Source organism: Nicotiana tabacum, chromosome 18 (genome assembly GCF_000715075.1).
Source record: "Nicotiana tabacum cultivar K326 chromosome 18, ASM71507v2, whole genome shotgun sequence".
Taxonomy (NCBI): Eukaryota; Viridiplantae; Streptophyta; class Magnoliopsida; order Solanales; family Solanaceae; genus Nicotiana; species Nicotiana tabacum.
In genome coordinates this window covers 44,768,192-44,788,759 of record NC_134097.1, presented here as the reverse complement: position 1 = coordinate 44,788,759, position 20,568 = coordinate 44,768,192, and the positions used below count along the sequence as shown (strand labels likewise).

The 20,568-nt window shown below is 37.2% G+C and overlaps 1 protein-coding gene across 1 annotated transcript; it reads right to left on the bottom strand.

Annotated features, from left to right (window-relative positions):
- Positions 1 to 357: 357 nt before the first annotated feature.
- LOC107769769 (homogentisate phytyltransferase 1, chloroplastic-like) lies at positions 358 to 19,145 on the bottom strand. Its single transcript, XM_016589025.2, has 12 exons — positions 18,755 to 19,145; positions 17,461 to 17,747; positions 16,971 to 17,054; positions 16,817 to 16,891; positions 16,152 to 16,235; positions 15,120 to 15,209; positions 8,772 to 8,873; positions 8,233 to 8,328; positions 3,172 to 3,243; positions 2,981 to 3,076; positions 1,801 to 1,905; positions 358 to 590 (listed from the first exon to the last, which is right to left on the bottom strand). Exons 1-12 carry the CDS (start codon positions 18,828 to 18,830, stop codon positions 549 to 551), a joined length of 1,209 nt encoding a protein of 402 aa, XP_016444511.1. The 5' UTR covers positions 18,831 to 19,145; the 3' UTR covers positions 358 to 548.
- Between the last annotated feature and the right edge of the window lie 1,423 nt (positions 19,146 to 20,568).

Here is a 20,568-nt window from a genome sequence, read left to right as displayed (position 1 = left end):
TACCGTTGGTAAGTAAAGTTTATTATAGACTAATTACTGTAACTGTCCCAACAAAAATTGCCTAGAGGGTAAATGATTAATGTACATTCTTTTTACAAAATTTTATAACCTGTGGAGATGTGGGAGTACAGAAACCGTCATCATGTTTTATATATCTCGCTTTGATTCTGGAAAATGAGATTCATAGATCTAGATAGAGTTTCAGGAAGAGTATGTGTACGTAGCCGATCACATTAGAGAGTTTCAGGAAATTGGTGTTCCAAGTGTGGGTGCAACTTCCACTGTCTTATTCTCCATTTTTTTTTCTCATTTATTCTTTAATTACTTGGTTTGGTAGTAAACATCCAAATATGATTCTTAAAAGAAATATAAAAATGCAATAAAACGCTTGTTTTAATGGTATTTCGCAGAATTAGTTGCTAGATCTCCACTTAGAGTTACATTAACCAGAATTAGAATAATTTCGAAAATTTAAGAGAATTGACAAGCTGCCAGAACACTTCCATCCATCATCAGAACAAGACTGCATTACTCATGTTCTTTGTTATTCACCTCACAAGTGGTATGAGCAAATACTCTGCATAGAAAAGCTGCCAGCCCAAAAAGAAAAATTTAAATGTATCGAATATACACAAACGAGGATGAACTAAATGAGCAAGGTAAGCCACATTGAGGATTAAAATTAAGGTGCAAAACTCTAAAGGCAGACTCAAGCCTAAACTTGTAGTGATATTGACAAAGTACTCTTCACCATTTTAGTGCAAAATATTCGTTATTGATGCTACAGTATGTGCCACTTGCTTTATGCATGATGACAATTACTTTGACATTATCAATCGCTAGTGTCTCCTCCTCTATACACGTTACAACTCTTTGAAAATTTAAAACAAACAAATATTTGCTGCCGCAGCAAATTTCTTTTCCCCCATCAATGCAAATGTTCTTCTCTTTCCTCAGTCGAGTTACGGAACAGTACTTATTACCGAGACTTGATCTTGAGAATAAGGCTGGTCAATATCCAATACTATACAATTTAACCACCTCATGTTGCTCCAAATTTTTATTTGGCTAACAGCATCAGATGGTTCTAATTAACATTACTTCCCAAGACCAAGTTTGGATAAGACGTCATATGAAAGGCTCTGCAGGTCGGTAATTGACAGCCGGCTACACTAATGACACTAGTAATTAACGCCAAATCACTTTCGATTTAGGGCAATTACAAAAACTCAACATGACAGAATATCGAGCTTCAATTTAATGTAAAAGAAATATTACAAGAATATAATTATCATATTTAAAATTGAAAAAGAACCAATATGAAGTTCAACCACAGGATCCTCTGGTGGATGTCATGTGAAACACCAAGTCAAGCGACTACATAAGTGCATACATATTTGTACTTGTCACATGTGTCTAAGCATGTTGCAATGAGAGATTAGCATTTGATAATTTTATTAAACTCGAGCAAGTGCAGGCAAATCAAAGGTAAACTGGTTTTACAACCAAACATATGGCATATGCAACAATACAGCCCGATGCACTAAGCTCCCGCAATGCGCGGGGGTCCAGGGAAGGGCCGAACCACAAGGGTCTATCGTACGCAGCCTTACCCTGCATTTCTGCAAGAGGCTGTTTCCACGGCTCGAACCCGTGACCTCCTGGTCACATGATATGCAACAATACAGCTAGATAAGATTATATTGACTTGCTTTACATGCTGAATGGGCCACAGTTTCGAGCTAATGTGCATTTTGCATGACTTGGTTGCATTATCCACAAAGCTAGAAGAGATCTTACCTTCCATATGAACATGTAAAAAGATGTTATTGCCGCTTTTCTACTGAAATCAATTGATTTGGCTCGAGTCCAAAGTAAAAGAGCCAAAGCAGCATGACCAACAACCTGATCATTGCAAAATAAGCATGAATGTCAGTGCAGGTCATTTGGAAACTCAAATGTTAAACAAGACCAACCTATAAAACTGTAATCAAACGTTGGTAAATCTCACTATTGCTTCAGTAATTTTGAAAAACTTTCTGATTTTCCTATTTTGATTAAATTATTTGTGGTGATAACTTATACTCTGATATCTCAAACAAAAACAGGAGCAAGGAACTGAAGCCCCAATCCACTGCCCCATTGAGGTTATCTGGAAGATGTAAATTCAGAGCTAAGAAAATGAAAGCAAGTAAAGTACGAAATAAAGTGGAAATTAGGAATAATAGCAGTATGGAGGAAAAAATGGAAGAAAAGCTATAACAGAGAAAAGACAAGATCTACCTTTTCTTTGCTCTCCTTGAAAATGGTGTCGAGGTTGCTTCTCCAATTTACAACCCACACTCCACTAAGACAGGAGAGCAAAAAAGGAAGATGCCCCCACAGGATATTGGAAAGGGGTGAGATGGAAAAAGAGAAATAGAAAGGTATGATGCAATAAGAACAGAAGGGTGAAATTTCACTATATTCTGTTGGAAGGATCTGGCAATAATCGTCTTTTTTTTTAATGAAGAAATGTAGAAATAATCCTCATTAATTGCTACAGCATGCACCCTTATTTCTTTTTCAAGTAAACAAATGAAATAACAGACTTCAGCCATTGCCGATAACTACGTGCTGAGAATGAGAGAAACTTTTCCTTTTCAACCCAACTAATAATCCATTTTCCCCTGCTTTTTCTGAAAGTTAAAAATCCAAAAGCTGAAAATTCGTGATACTGAATTGAAAATGCAGACAGATGAATGAAATGACTTCTAATTTGGGTATGCTAACCCTTTTATTTGGACTTTTGTGAAATATAAGCCACAGAAGGCAGATCAGATGTACCATCTTGCTGGGTAGGGAGGAAGTCTTTATGTATATTGAGTCATTACTGTTTCAGTAACAGCTTGTCTTTAGCGATTTGCCTACTTACAAAATTTCTTTTTCGATAACTAACAATCTCTCTATAAAGCAATTATACGAGTTCAAGGTGCATTACAGTAAAATATTTGCTCCAGATGTTGGAAGAAGTTGCACCCACTACAATGGCAACAAGATAAGCCATTTCGAGAAGAGATATACAAATCCAAAAGACCTGCCAAAAGTGTAATAAGTATAGTCAGGTAAAAAAGACGACAGAATAAAATAAAATAAATTCCTTAAGACCTTGGCTATACTTTTGGTACTTACCTTCTCTTGACCCAAGCGCACAGTAAAAGATTGAATTCCGAAAATCTTGTCACCAACAATATCAGGTATATCCTACAGTATCATGTGAAAATTGGATATGACTTTCTGTAGCTTCGATGTTTTGTAGATAACAAATGATCACATTTCAGGCTATGAAGCTAGAGAGAAATTAGTTTCGTAAATTTGTTATGTGTTTTACATTTTTGTCTTACGTCGATCTATACTTATAAAACAAAATTTCAGTTTTCCATTTATGATCTCTTTGAGTAACACCGTGTTATTCAACAACAACAACAACAACAATGTCAGTGTAATCTCACAAGTGGGTTCTGGGGAGGGTAGTGTGCACGCAGACCTTACCCCTACCTTGTGAAGGTAGAGAGACTATTTCCGAAAGACCCTTGGTTTAGAAAAATCATAGACACAATATAATTGGAAAGAAATAAATCAATGGAGAAGCCATGTAAGAAGAAGCAGTAACAAGACAACCAAAGCAAAAAAAGAAAAAAAGAAAAAAAAGAAAAAAGCCATAATATTCAGCATCATGACAGAAATCTGTTCTTTAGTGATGGAAGCAGCTCTCTTTTGTCAAAAGGGGAGTATCCAATAAGGATAATAAGTTCAACCAAGAAAGTAGCTGATGTCTGCATATCATTAATGCAGTGTTCTAGCCAGCTCTCAAGCGTTACATGCATTACCAGATGACTCAACTTGTGATCATGTCTGAATATATACAGCGACGCAATACAAATCGTTTTCAAGTTAACCGCCAGATACTAGGTAGTTCGAAGGAAGACTTCCTCCCACAATTTTAATTAGTTTCAGCCTATGTTGCGCGGACTCTCCAAAATGTAGCCGCACCCGTGTCAGATCCTTCAAAAATGCTCTACTTTTGGAGGATCCGATACGTATCCGGCCACATTTTCGGAGAATGCGAACAACATAGGTTTCAACTTTCATCCCATTAACCTGATACAAGGATGCCCTGTCCTTGAGATTCTGCCAGTTTTAAATAACTTGAGCTCAGATTACTTTTGTTGGAGGAGGTAGATTCTTGATTTTTACCCAGTTTGTTAATAAGTTGGCATCCCATTAACCTGATACAAGGATGCCCTGTCCTTGAGATTCTTCCAGTTTTAAATAACTTGAGCTCAGATTACTTTTGTTGGAGGAGGTAGATTCTTGATTTTTACCCAAATTGTTAATAAGTTGGTAGAGGATATAGCCGCTGCAGTGCTGATCTGAAGCTGTACACAAAACCCATGCCATGATAGTGGAGTTTACAAACTCCTGATTATGATAGGTATTAGGAGTCACTCCTTGTATTTAACAGTTTTCTTCCCCTTTTCTTTGATTAGCAAAGATTTAAACTTCCCCACATAACTCCTATGCAAAAGCTATATTTTGACTTTTGGAATTGGTAAATCCTTCCTGGGTGAGTTTAGTACCTGGAATTGTTGAATGATAAGGAATTATGTAGCTGTACTAAATTTAAATTATAGATGCAAAAGTCCTACTACAAAGAATTGGCTTGCGTAGCTCACAAAGGCACTCTTGCCAACAATTTGTTGGGCTTAACATTAACTCGAAAAACTTATACACTATAATAAATACATCTACTATAAATATTAACACTCTACACTCGTATAAGGATCAGCCTCCAATATTTTGAAGGAAAAAACAATAAAGATTTTAGCTAGAACACATTACAATACAACACAAGTTTTACAAGAGTTACTAGATGCTCTTCCAACTATTATAGAGGCTCCGTTATATAGGGAATGAAAAACTCCTACAACTTACACTAGTAAATTTACATAACAGTGGAATGAAAATACATGACAAGTTGTTTTCCACAATCCAAGTGGAGGAGATCACACATAAAGGACATTTTCACATAAAAACTTAATGATAGAATAGTAGTGAGGAATCTCTTATATTATAGAGATATATTAGGTAATGGACAAGACATAGGATAGAGTGTGAAATCTTTTCATGAGCTAGAGAACAAGACATGGGATAGATGTTTTTTATGGAAAGAGCTAGTGGACAAGGCATGGGATACTGGGATTTTTATGGAAAAGAAAACCAAGAGAGGGGAAAAACATGGAATAGTGGGAAGTTTTTGTCAAGACATGGCAAGACAAGAGATAGTGGTCTTATAAGTACTTTGGATTTTAGTGGGAAAAAATAGGATTTTAATGGATAATTTTGGTGAGGTTCAAATGGCTTAAGGTTGTAATGTCCTTCAATCCACCACTCTTCGCCATGCTTTTGTTTGAATTTTGCTTTATATCTCTATCTTATCTTTTCTGATCTTGTGAAATACCTTTTGCTATGTGATGGTTCCATATGATATACTTTTTTCTCTTTCCCCTTTTATTGGGGAACATTTGATGGTATATTTAATGTACCACCAAGACTTAAGGGTAAGTTCTATGGAGTGGTCGTTAGACTGACTATGTTGTATGGGGCGGAATATTGGCCAGTCAAGAACTTTCATGTTCAGAAGATGAAAGTAGTAGAGATGAGGAGACTGAGATGGATGTGTGGGCATACAAGAAGAGATTTGATTCGGAATGAGGATATTTGGGACAAGGTAGGAATGGCCTTCGTGATGGATAAGATGCGGGAAGCAAGGCTGAGATGGGTTGGACATGTGAAGAGGAAAAGCATAGATGCACCATTAAGGAGGTGTGAGAGGCTGGCAATAGTAGGGCTGAGGAGAGGTAGAGGCAGGATGAAGAAGTATTAGAGAGAGGTGATTAGACAGGACATGACACATATTTAGCTTGATGAGGACAATGACCCTTGATAGAAGGGCGTGGAGGTCGAGGATTAGGACATAAAGAGGTAGTCGAGCGTACGACTTTCTATCATCTTGCGATTGTCACCACTTTTCAATCTTGTAATTATAGTATCATTCGCCGAGGGTCTATTTGGAACCAGCCTCTCTACCCCAGGGTAGGGGTAAGGTCTGCGTATACACTACCCTCCCCAGACTCCACTAAGTGGGATTATAATGGGTTGTTGTTGTAATTATAGTATCATTCTCGTATATTCTTATTCTTAGATTTTTATTACTACCAATTGTTTTTATTACTTCGGTTTTCTTATTAACTTGTGATAAGTTGGTATTTTTTCCAACTTCTCTTATGCCTTTTAATAGAGTTATGCCCCAGTTGATGTGATTAATGGACTAATTATGTTTTGAATGATATAATTGCAGGCCATGGAGTTGGGTGAGAATTAAGATATTGAAAGTCATCAAATACTTGCAAGATAACCATCAAATTCAGGCCAAAACTGAAGAAGAAAGCTAAAGGAATAAAAGTCCATCCAACGTGGGCCACGCAAGTCACCCACGCATTTGGAGAACTTGGAGGCTAAAAGTTAGAGTTCTGGAAGTGGCCACGCATCCTGCGTGGACCACGCAGCTTGGTCACGCATCCTGCATGGGCCACACAGCTTAGCCACACACTGAGAGATGAAGAATAGAGCATTGAGCCGCGCATCTTGCATGGGCCACGCAACTTGGCCACGCCGGACCCGACGAGGATAAATTTGTCCAACTTTTCGAACGAGAATAAATGGTACTTTTTAGGTCTTTTCTGAGTAACTTTGACAAAGAGGACTATTGTATGAGCGGTTGTGAGTTTTCCTGAGGGTTAACAAGTGACATCACAGTTTCTCAATCATCTTCTCCATTACCATCAATGATAGGATTTCAAGATAATTTGATTATTTCTTCGAGCTAAATTCATTAGCTAGGTTTGTGAATCCAGAGTGGTGTTATGACTATGGGTTATTAATATAGATTCGTCTTTGATTAAATATTGTGTTATCTAATTGCTCCATAATTTCTTGCATGATTTGGTGGTTGCAAACACTAAATTAACGCCTATCACACTCAGTTCTAACTTGGAGAAGTGGAACCGAGTTTAGGTATAAAGCAATTAGCAAAGAATTGGGTGGATTAAGGAATTAATCTCATCTCAATTAATAGAACCAAACTAGGAATACGGAGATTCTTACTTGGGCATTAACAATTGTATTGCATAGAACTATAAATAGCTTGGAAAGGCATTTGTGAGTAAAAACCTCCTAGTGTTGGAAAATACTAAGTTGGTATTATAGATATTGTTGTCATAAAACATGTTTGACATTATCATGCACAGTAAAATCACCTCCAGAATATAGCTTGACATGACTTCAAGATCAGTGACCTGACAAAGTTGTCATGACTTTAGCAGGAGTAATACTCCTGCTCCAGATTGACATGTACTTACGTCAGTGTTTTCCAGGCTTGGACAGATCAACAGTTGGCAGCTTAGCATTAAGCTTCAGGATGAAGACGAAAATCATTTATGGCTAGTAGTTCTTAGTTCTTACAAACTTAATGTATAATTCTGAGCAACGATTGCATAGCTTTTAGCCAAAATTTACTGAAAGTGGCATTTATCAAAATGTATGGATGTACATCTAAGATCACATAAAATTGTTACTTGTTCAAGGCCATCATAACTTTTAACCCTTTGGATTAATCTTTTATCTTCCAGCTGTGTCTTAAGAGTGGATCAAGGTGTCACATTCATTTTCTTAGGATTTGTGATAGATGTCAATCACTATCGCTTGTATCATATCTTGCTATACATGACGCTCCCATTCCAGAACTCTGTTCTAGACATACATTCACTTTGGTTTCTTACTTGTGTCAAGAACTTCATGCTAGGGTGGTTAGTGTTGTTTGAGTTTTAGATGGGGTGAGGTACCTAACAGTTTTACCCGACTCTTTGAAAACAGCAGTTTTAAAACAAATCATTTTACATGGTTCGTACTATATAGTTGGCTATACACTAGTTAGATACATGATAGAGAAGTGAATTTGTCCGTGTAGTTTTTACTGTGAAAGCAAAGTAACAAATTTGACTCACTTTGTTTCTTCTTCTCAAAGAACATCTAGTCATCCATAGCAGCTATTTTCTTCTTATGTCATATAAAATAAGTCTCTTTCTCGTAGATATTAAAACAACTAATCAGGATTAGAGAGCATATATTTACCTTGAATAATGCTATAACAACTGAGAAAAAGCTCATGAATGCTGTTGCAAATATCAAAGGTCTTGAAAGGACAGCTGGTCTTCTGTACACATAAGTCTGAAAATTGAAATTACTTTTATCAAGAAATGAGAGAAGAGCACTATAAAGTTAAAGTTGATCCTGGTAGTCTATGACTTAAGCATATTTGATCTAGTTATTAGTTGACGCAAATATATATCTACAACAGACTAACAACTATTAATTGTTAATATTGAGCAGCTAAAAATCTGACGATTAAGAACAATACCCAACGACAAAGATATGAGTTTTCACATGAACTGGATCCTTTTCTTTTCCTCCTCTATTTTTAATTAAATGAAGTCGAACAATTACATAACAGATGCAAGGTGTTCGGTCCTTACCAATAACATCAAACATGTTCTGACAGCCATACTAGTTGAAATTTTAGGTCTTCATATGGTACAGTAAGCACTTTAACTATGCATTCTCTTTGAAGACAAAACAAAAAGATAACTGTAAATTGTAGAAATAGTAAAGACCTGAATATGCAAATAAAAGGCTATCTGAACTATCACTGCTCGTACAGCAAAGATGCACATTGCAGCAACCAAGGGAAATCTCTTCCATCTCAAAAGTGGCAGCTGAAAATGTAGCAGCATTTTGAAAAGCAACAATCAGAAACACTTCCTGAGATATCATACACAATTTACTGATCTTACAGCCATTCATACCATGGAAGTGAAATTATCCAAGTTAGAGAACTCTCTGGACAGCATCTAATTCACCACCCTCTCCTAAGCTTCATTTCTTACATATAACATTTATTGCAACCCACTTACTGTCATGCACTCTGGGAAAGCAATTATAATTAAATGTGGTGATGAGGTGATGAATATTCTCCCTTATTATTGCTTTCCCCTTTTTACCAGATTGTAACAATACAGCAACAGCTAATGAAACAAGTGACAAAAATACAGATCTGATATAATAATTTAAAGCAAAACTAAAGAGGAGAGACCGGATTATACTTATACAGTCTAAGCAACAATTTGCAGGAGGAATCTTCTAACACTCTTTGAAGGTAAAATATGATGGTAAAATCTGCAATAATTTTGCTATAAACTGGTTGCATTAGACATTATGCTGTAACTTGGACTCCTTTGTCCAAGATTATATAACATTCTTTCCGTTTTGAAATGACCCAAATAATTTGACACCATACACTACTTTAATAGCTTTACAATACTCAACAATACTTGAAACGATTCAAATTTTAAACTTCAATGTGATGTTTCCTCTATCGGACTAACTTCTCAACCACTATTTTATTAGCTTCTTCCACTACTACTGTGAGAATGCACGGTAGAAAAATCTTATTGATCTTCAATTTAATTATAATACAATGTGTCCTATTTATACAATACATATCATACTCCTATTCTATGTGGAACTAGGACTAATTCATATTATTTACATAATTATCTAGCACTCCCCCTCAAGCCGGTGCATACAAATCATATTTATCGAGCTTGTTACATATGTAACTAATACGAGGACCAATAACGGACTTGGTGAAAATATCTGCAAGCTGATCATTCGACTTCACAAACTCTGTAGCAATATCTCCTGAGAGTATCTTTTCTTTGACGAAGTGACAGTCAATCTCAATGTGTTTAGTTCTCTCATGGAACACCGGATTTGATGCAATATGAAGGGCAGCTTGATTATCACACACAAGTTCCATCTTTTTTATCTTACCAAATTTCAACTTATTAAGCAAAAGTCTGATCCAAACTAGCTCACATGTTGCCACAGTCATTGCTCAATATTCTACTTTCGCACTAGACCGAGCAACCACATTCTGTTTCTTGCTCTTCCAAGACACCAAATTACCTCCTACTAAAACACAATATCCAGACGTAGAACGTCTATCAGAAGGTGATCTTGCCCAGTCAGCATCTGATTACCCAATAATTTGCTCATGACCTCGATCTTCAAACAATAATCCTTTGCCTGGAGCTGATTTTATATATTAAAGAATACGGACAACTGCATCCCAATGACTATCACAGGGAGAATCCAGGAACTGACTTACCACACTCACAGGAAAGGAAATGTCAGGTCTAGTCACTATTAGGTAATTTAATTTACCAACCAGCCGCCTATACCTTGCAGGATCGCTAAGCGGCTCCCCCTGCCCTGGTAGAAGTTTAGAATTCGGATCCATAGGAGTGTCAACAGGCCTACAACCTATCATTCCTGTCTCATCAAGAATGTCTAAGGCATACTTCCGTTGTGAGATTACAATACTTGAGCTAGACTAATCAACCTCGATACCTAGAAAACACTTTAATCTGCCCAGATCTTTAGCCTGAAAGTGCTGAAAGAGATGCTTCTTCAACTTAGTAATATCATCCTGGTTATTGTCAGTAATAACAATATCATCAATTTAAACCACCAGCTAAAACACAGAGTGATCAGCTTCACTACGAGTCATGCCAAACTCCTGAATAATTGTGCTGAACTTACCAAATCAGGCTCGAGGGGACTGTTTCAAACCATATAGTGACTTGCGCAATCCGACATACAATGCCACTAGACTCCCCCTGAGCAACAAAACCAGGTGGTTGCTCCATATAAACCCCATCCTCAAGGTCACTGTGAAGAAAAGCATTCTTAATGTCCAACTGATAGAGATGCCCATGGCGAACAGCAGCCATGGATAGAAAAAGGCGGACTGATGCTATTTTAGCCACGGGAGAGAAAGTATCACTGTAATCGAGCCCAAATATTTGAGTATACCCTTTGGCAACAAGATGAGCCTTAAGTCGATCAACCTGGCCATCTGGACCAACTTTGACTGCATACACCCAACGACAACCAGCAATCGATTTACCCGAAGGAAGAGGAACAAGCTCCCAAGTACCACTCGTTTGTAAAGCAGACATCTCGTCAATCATATCTTGTTGCCACCCTGGATGAGACAGTGCTTCACTTGTAAACTGAGGGACGGAAACAAAGGACAAAGATGATACAAATGCACAATGGGCTGATGACAGACGATGGTAACTTAAACAGACATAATGAGGATTAGGATTAAGTGTGGACCATATACCTCTCCGTAGTGCAATCGGTTGACTAAGAGTAGACAAGTCCGTAGTATTAGCAGGGTCAGGTGCATGCCGTGAATCAGCTGGGCCTGATGCTGGGCGCGGACGACGATGATAAGTCGGGAGTAGTGGCACTGGAGAAGGTTGAACTGGACTAGGTGGTGGAACTGGAGCTATAGGTGGTGGAATTGGAGCTATAGGTGGTGGAACTGGAGATATAGGTGGTGGAACTGCCAACTGGAGCTGTAGGTGGTGAAGCTGCAGTAATAGAGAAAGATGAATGGGAGACAATGACTGAATCTCCAAAAGATGAAACTGGTAGCACCTTAAAAATATCTAAGTGATTACCTGGACTTGTGAAGTATGATTGCGTTTCAAAGAAGGTAACATCAGCAGACATAAGATATCGCCGGAGGTCAGGAGAATAGCATCGATATCTCTTTTGTGTTCTCGAGTAACCCAAAAATACGCACTTAAGAGCACGAGGAGCTAACTTATCTTTTCCTGGAATAAGTTTATGAACAAAACACGTGCTCCCAAAGACACGGGGTGGAGGAATGAACAAAGGTAAGTGGGGAAACAAGACAGAGAATGGAACTTGATTTTGGATAGCTGAAGATGGTATACGATTAATAAGATAACAAGATGTAAGAACTGCATCCTCCAAAAACACAATGGAACAAGAACTGCATCCCCCCAAAAACGCAATGGAACATGAGATTGTATGAGTAGGGTACGAGCTGTTTCAATAAGATGTCTATTCTTTCTTTCAGCTACCCATTTTGTTGGCATGTGTACAAATAAGATGTTTGATAAATAATCCCACGAGAGTTCATAAATTGCTGAAATGGGGAAGACAAATACTCTAGGACATTATCACTACAAAATGTGCGGATAGAAACCCCAAATTGATTTTGAATTCCAGCGTGGAAGGTCTGGAAAGTAGAAAATAACTCAGATCGATTTTTCATCAAAAATATCCAAGTGCACCTGGAATAATCATCAATGAAACTGACAAAGTAGCGTAATTCCAAGGGAGAACTAATCTGACTAGGACCCCAAACATCTGAATGGACTAAAGTAAAAGGTGACTCTGCTCGATTATCAAGACGCCGAGGGAAATGAAAGCGGGTATGCTTACCGAGCTGACATGACTCACACTCTAGAGTGAACAAGTGAGATAAGTGAGGTACCATTTTCTGAAGTTTTGACAAACTGGGATGTCCCAACCGTTTATGTAATAAATTTGGTGAATCAGTAACAAGACAAGTTGTTGAAGGAAGACAAGATGTGAGTCCATGTTATTTTGCAAGGATAAGGTAATAAAGTTCATATGATTCACGCCCGGTACCAATGATCCGCTCTGTACTGCGTTCCAGTATAAAAACAAGGTCATCAAGAAATAAAACCGAGCATTTAAGTGATTTAGCTAAGCGACTAACGGCTATGAGATTAAAAGGACTACCGGTAACATAAAGAACTGAATCTAAAGGTAAGGAAGGAAGTGGACTTGCTTCACCTATTCCAGTTCCCATGGTTTGAGACCCGATGGCCATTATGGCTGTTGGGAGAGATTGAGAGCATGAAATAGTAGTGAAAAGAGATTTGTTACACGAAATATGATCAGATGCACCTGAATCAATGACCCAAGACTCGGAGGTTGAAGATTGGGAGACACAAGTCACGCTACTATCTGTTTGAACAACGGAAGCTATCCCTAAAGATGTCTGTTTACATGTTTTGTACTAAAGGAACTCAATATAATCCGGTAAAGAAACCATCTGGATTGCATTGGATCCAACGGATTGTGAGTCAAAGGCTTCTGATACGAATGCCATTATAATGTTTATGCCGGAAAGAGCAAAAATTTTCTGGGAATTACTGTTCACGCCGAAAAATATAAAAGTGGTCAGAATTTGATTTAAATTAGATGGGTAGGCTCGGAATTGTGAGGAGAGCAAACTGTCCTGAAGAAGCTTCATGAAAAACATGAGCGGAAAGTAGCCCACGCGCCGGCGCATGGGTCGGAACCCTCGCCGTAAAAGTTTCTGTTGCCGGCACGTGGAGGCACGTGGCAGCTTTTCTGCCAGAGAAAATTTAAGGGGTTGGTCGCCGGAGGATGATCTACCTCATGGTGGTGTTGGTTTTTGCACAACACCGATAGAAAGTGACTTTCAATTAGATAGGCCTTAGGTCACCGGAAAAATTGCACGATGACTAAGTTCTTTCTTCCCGGTTACGCTAGAATGACGCACAGCGATCTTTTCTCACTAATGCTCTGATACCATGTAAAAATGCACGAGAGAAAAATCTTATTGATCTTCAATTTAATTATAATACAATGTGCCCTATTTATACAATTCATATCATACTCCTATTCTATATGGGACTAGGACTAATTCATAATATTTACATAATTATCTAACAACTACTAATATAGTAGAAGTTATATAACCATTTAAACTTCATGTCCAGTCAAGTACTGTTTTATAAAATGGAATAGAGGGAGTATAAACTAGAAGATACTATTTCTACTGGAAAAGACAGAGACTCGGAAGAAATACTTAAAAGAATAAGAGATGCCTGATGACCCAGTCACTTGTATATTTCATCAAATGCATTCACAAAAAATAGTAATGGATGTGAAGTAAAGATACATATTACGTGTTCAGGCTTTGGAAGCAAATTAGAGAGAAAAGATATTCTCTATTTGACTATAAACAAGATAATAGAGATGCACTATTTCCTACACAATCAGGGCCACAACATAGCTGATCATTTCTTTGATAAGAAGCATAGTTAGCTGATCATTATCCAAAGCTTTGTGGAAGTTATAGAATTCTCGACAAGTTATCTGGTTTCAAATTTACCTGCTAAAGAATCACTAAGAGGTAGAGAATTTATCAGTTATACAAGTCTGCCTGTGAGGACCAAATTACTACTGTGAAATGAAACTTCAAAGGCAGTCAAATTGACCCTTCGAAAACGTAGAAGGAAGAAAGGTCAATCACAGAACTATAGGACTATACAAGTTTACCTAGCAAAAAAATCCAAAGACTTAAGAACAAGCAGAAAACTTATTTTGTCACTGATACCAGAAGCCCAGCTTTACCCCTCATGAAAACACAAGCTCTTGGAACCAGTACAAGCTAATCAAATTCAAAGAGGAGAACTGTTAATCAGCAGTTCGGGAGGTCAATAAGATAATAAGTGGATAATAATATGAAGACTTACGAAAGGTATTGTAATACGTGATATCTACCGTGCATAATAGGAAATGCCACCATACCTAGTATTTTTTTTCCCCTATTTGTGGGATAATACAATAGAACCAGATCGTAATAAGGTGTTAAGTGGGCAACCTATCTGCTACATTATGTATAGTTTAATACAATCATGTTCCTCGCAACTCGATGTCAACCAGGGTAGGAAGTTTAAAAAAAATTGCCTACTGTGGAAAAAACTTTTAACCATCAAGATGGAATATACTAGAGCCTTTTATCTACCATAAAACAACTCTTAACTTTTTAATTTACCTGCAACATAGATAATTGCAAGGTCTTTCTAACTTAAGTTACCTACTAAAATCATGACAAGGAAAAACGAAAGAGAAACAGAAGAATAAGAAATGCTGCAACAATATTTTCTTTCCCTTTTAGATTAAAATGATTATTCATGATGTCAAGCTACTCTAAAAAGAACAATCTATATGAGAGAATAAATAAACTCATAATTTTGTTAACCAGTAATTAGCTGTCACAATGAGATGCAACTCACGTTGATTGAGTAGGCAGTTCCTAGTACAAAACTGATGAATAGAGCCCAAAATAAAGGCCAGGAACCAACGATCCATCCAAGCCAAAAACTCTGAAAAGGAGGAGTACGAGGTATTTCTGTAGTCAGGATACGTGTACAGGAATATCTATTGATGAAATTTAATGCTTTGGAAAACAGAAACTTGAAAAATAATAGAATTCTTGCAAGTTCATATGATATGCCACGACTCTTGCAATTAAGATAAGACGATTGTAGAGCAGTAACATAACATCAGCCAATGAAGAATAATTACCCAAGCCCCAAGAATTGAGCAACCAATATTTTTTTAAATTTTTATTTTTTCACACATTGCAACCCATATTTTGGTCTCAGTGACTAAGGATGATACATATCTAATAATGCAGATACACGAATAAGCTTCAAGCTTCATATTTAGAACCCCTTCTTCCTTTAGGCTCAAAAATTATATCACTTACGATTTCGTAACAGAAAAAGAGGAACACAAGATGACAATAGAAACCTGATGTTTTTCCGAGTTTTACAATTCTAATAAAGGGTAGAAATGAGGTCCATCAAAAAAGTACTCTGCGTTTAATCTATTTTACTTCTTATCTTCTCAGAAACTTCAAATAGAATTATAGAAATGCTGCTTTTAAGTATTCTATGACAGTAAAGCACATAAACATACAGCTAAAAGTAAAACCAATAGAACAAAATGTGAAGCTTACATGCCTAAAACAAACACTTGACCATTGTGTTAAGCAGGATATTTAAACTCTGATACTGCTTTAACAGCGAATCCCGTACCCGAACCCCAAAAGATTCTGAGGGACAATAGGGATTGCAATATTCACCAACCCTCACTACTTTCTAACTTTTCTTCTAATTCCATGAAGATTAGGCTGGGCAATCCTGAAGATAAATGTTTACCAAACATATGAATGACAGCAAATAAGAGCCAGAATACGTATTATTTGCAGTTCGAGAAGACAATTTTCTCCATGGTGGTTAAGTACAGATCTTTAAACTCACCAGAATGGCGAAAGACGACACGATAATTACTCCAGTCTGCAAAGAGTATTCCCCTGATGCCAATGGAAGATATGGCTTGTTTACCTGGGAAAAAAAAATATTAAAATTTCACATGCAGAAGTAGAAAAAGTTGCTGGAAAATTTTATATCAACAAAGAAAGAAAAACTAAATATACTCCCAGGAACTTTTCCTTGGAGAAAAAAACATAAACTGCAATCGTCCTTATCACGGACAGATTTCAGGAAAGATTTTATACTGCGTGAGGATTATAATGAAATGACAATTGATTAAAAGAGAATTGCTGTAGGGCCTTTTTCCCAGTAGTAAAACAATTACAGACTTTTGAGAGTTAGATAGTGTATATCTACTGGTTGACAAGCTAGATACTCAAATACCTTCATAAACATTGAGTAAAAAGAGCAGTATTCAGTGAGTTCTAAATGACTTCTCGTGTATCAATATGCTGCCAAAGACGAATCCAGGAATTACAATTAGTATTAGCCTATATAAACCCATGTACCCAGCACCCTCCCTAGCCCAAATATAAAATGACAGAACACAAACATGAAATGTGGCTTCTCGAATTAAGCCTTCATACTGATATCCGAAGCCTGCATGTTCTGCATTCAGAAATTAAATTCACGGAAACTAAATAGAAAAATACCTTGTCTATTTCAATATCAGACAACTGGTTTAAACCAACTATGTAAATATTCATGAATAGGGCAGCAACAATAGCCTGCAACAATATAGTGGATATCAAAATTTGTCATCCCAGATCACATCGTCCGTTGGACTTAAGAATGGTCTTTACCCACCTGTAACATCCCGGTAAAAAATAATGGAGAGAAATCAGAGAACTTCTCAACTGCAAGGAGAGAAACTGAAATTATGCTCAATGCCTGCTCAGAGAAAAGTAATGTAAGTCACTGTTCTAATACTTTTAATCTATCAAAATTCAAAAACAACTATATTCGATTGCATGCGTGTTTGCATAATTATGCCATGAAATTTCAAGCTTTGTCCATTAGGCAGATTCTCTGAAATTAACATCTTTCGACACCTTCTGAAATTAAAAACCTATTCCTCTAGCTACATCTAATGAAATTCATAGTAGTCAAAGTCCAAATATGCATTAATAAAAATTCAATTCTGGGCAAGGCATTGTTGGCTCCATAAATTAAAAGTGGTTAAGACTTATAATGACATAAATAAACACAAATGAATGATGGAGTTTACACAGATAGATAACGAAATAGTATGGCATATCAGATGACATGGAAACAATATAGGAGTTGTGGACCTAACTGTTCCTATTACGGTATGGGGCCGCGAGAACCTGTAGAAAGCATCCACTGCATCATGCACTGAGTTCCATGGACTCTTTGAAGGTTGAGATTCAAGAGGATGTTCAGAGGATGCATGCACCAAAAACCTCTCTTTAAGTTTTCGATCAGTGGGAATAATGCTTCCATAACTGCCTCCAACAAGCTCCTGCGTCATATACTGCCTTTGCAACTTCATAGAAGTGGAATCGTGCTTTCCTGGTCTCTTCCATGCTTTACACTTCAAAACTCGTAATATTGTGCGTGAACCTATTATGTCGCCATGTCGGAGGCATAGAGAGAAACATATTTCAGGGTATTAACAGAATCCAATCTATTTCTCCACTTGGTACTGCATACACATTACAGAAATTTCCTACTTCATAGATTCTAGCTTTTTCAAATCATAAGTGAACACTATACAGTGGAAACAATATACAAAAGCACATTGCATCATCCAAGAGCATAAGTCTTTTCCCAGTATCATCCCAGCAACTACTATCATATTTGCTTGTCTTGTCAAAAAAACAGCACCATATTATTCTTCTCTTGATTTACTATCACTTTTTCTGCCAGAGCTATGACTTCAGCACATAGAATGAACTCAAGATTGAACATATATTCAAATTAAAAGCAAAAGTAGGTGATTTCTTCCCGGCGGAAGCCAAAAACACTAGGTAAATTCTTCTCATCTGCCTAACCTTGAGGTGCAGAGTTAGCTGGTACCTGTGCTAGCAGGTACCGGTGGAATAGTCGAGGCGCGCGCAAAAGCTAGCCCAGACACCACCATCATTAAAAAAATAAAAGGAAAACTGCAAGAAACCCACCACCATCTAAAGTTGCAACACTCAAAAAATTACTGGAACTAATGAACACACAAAGAGCAGGTCCTTAATTAGAAATTGCAATGAGGACATAGACAAATTAATTAGCTATTGAGCCAGGAAAGAGATTCAAATTTTACATGCTTCAAGAAAATACAGATTTCCAACCACACAAAATCATCAAGAAGACTAAAAGACATTAAAAGAAATTCAACACCCAATGTGGAACTAAGAACTTCCAGAGCTTAGAGTCCAGCACTTAGAAACAAACTCAAGATTGAACATATTTTACAATTAAGAAGCAAAATATACAAGAAAACTACATCATGCAAAGCTGAAACACTCAAAAAGTCCAGAAATTCATGAACCCAGTAAGAAATGAGAATGGAGACATAAATAAAAAAATTAGCTAAAACCCCAGCAAAAGGATTCAAGTTTTAATAATGTGCATACTGGTTTTGAGTGGAGAGAACTCTGCTGCAAGTGGAACGGATGGTCTCTGAAACGACCTAATAAGCAAAGACTCCATTTTTTGATTTCTCAAAGGTACCCTAACTTTAACTACCTAATCGTAACTATCTTTAGCTTATTAGAAATCAAATTAATTTGAACTAGAACCTAGCCACCACGTTCTCTCTAGTGAAGTTAATGCATGTATTCTGCTAGTTTAGTTCGGTACACCTAATTTTCTCAGGTGGGTGCCTCAATATAAGCTTCTGAAAATGTGATGCTGGTAGCCATCCCTGTTTTGTCAGTTCAAAAATAAGTGATGAAACCAAAAAATAAAAAAGAGAATCTTGTCGGTTTGGTATTATTAGGAGGTAAATTACATTTTTTAGGACTCAAAATGACTTGGAGCTCAATCCTAATTGGTTAAAATTGACCTGAACTATTACAAAATTGAACCATTACCATTTTACCCTCCATTAAAAAGTGGCATGGTTTCTGTGTTGTTACAAAAGTGGCTCAAAATTACAATTTTGGACTAACGGACCTCATTTTGTGCAATTCTTTATATTTTGGCCCAAGGTCAAATTCTTGGCCATCTTCTTGTCAAAAATCTTGCATATATGTGGACCTTGTTGTAGACCCTTAACATGGTAGTAGGTCTCAAAATATCCATCCATATACATAATGAACGGGAATAAGTACTTTGCAGGAGCCGCCCAAATCTTAAGAAGTGGAGATCTCTCTTAAGCCATGAAAGATACTTGCAAGGACTGGAACTGTCAAGAAAAACTTTTCTTCATGAGCCATCAAAGTAGCAATTTTAAAAACACTAGCACAACTACAATCGATCTTATTGTTGGGCAACACAAATTTGCAAAACCAACATACAAGGAAAGACGTCAGATAAGTCTCAGCTCTAAGTGATTCCTCCACGTCAAGCTCGACAAAGGGGGTATTCTCCTTTGTTGGTTCATGGCAGGAAGCTCACGTCAATATTTTCGAAAGGATTATGATTCAACTTTGGCCTTGTAGTTCGATTCCTTGATGATTTTCGAGGAGGCTTGGCATACCTACCTGGACCTTGAAATCAAAACTCTACCCAATCATAAATGTAGACCACGTGAACATCATCCTTCGTGAGTTGTAGAACGCTGAAAACAAGTACATGCAGCTTCTTAGGAGGAAGGGTTTTCCTTGATTATTTGCTTGTATCTATTGCTTAGTTGAGGGGATAACTTTGTCGTGGAAGGATCCATGCACTGGAATGCCTCTTATTAATTGCAAGTCCCACAAAGAGATGGATAGTTCACCAATAGAGGTAGAAACTATGTTGTTAGATGGACACCAAAGCTCGCAAAAGGCATGAAGGACATTCTCATTATAGTCGTATGTGAACAATGAAGCAAAGATGACGTCATACACCTTGATAAAATCCAAAATATCCTTGTCGCAGGCGAGAACATCTTCTACCCACTCCTAATATTTGGACTATAGCTAACTCCACCAAAGCTGGAGGAGGAACACTCTAAGTGTTGAGACGTCCATCATGATCATGATGAGGAGGACTAGCAGACACGACCTTCTGATAAATTGAGGACTTGAAAAGTAGGACCTTCATACTGGTGGCTTTATCGGAAATTTGTCCAATATATCTTTCGTCTCTTTAGTCAACTATTTTGCAAGATCAAGAGAGGCGTCAAACGTCTTTCTAATAAGGGAAATAGCACCTATCACTGGAGGATAAACTCACATTATGCTTTTTCCTGCTTTTCGTCCTTGAGTTCACATTACTCTTTGAGTCGGATTTCATCTTTGTG

Coding starts and splice junctions, on each gene's coding strand:
- LOC107769769 (XM_016589025.2), bottom strand. CDS start 18,830: ATGGAGTCTTTGCTTATTAGGTCGTTTCAGAGACCATCCGTTCCACTT. Junction 16,892..16,970: donor TTTTTACCGGGATGTTACAG/GTGGGTAAAGAC, acceptor ATATTGTTGCAG/GCTATTGTTGCTGCCCTATT. Junction 16,236..16,816: donor CTGATATTGAAATAGACAAG/GTATTTTTCTAT, acceptor TTTTTTTCCCAG/GTAAACAAGCCATATCTTCC.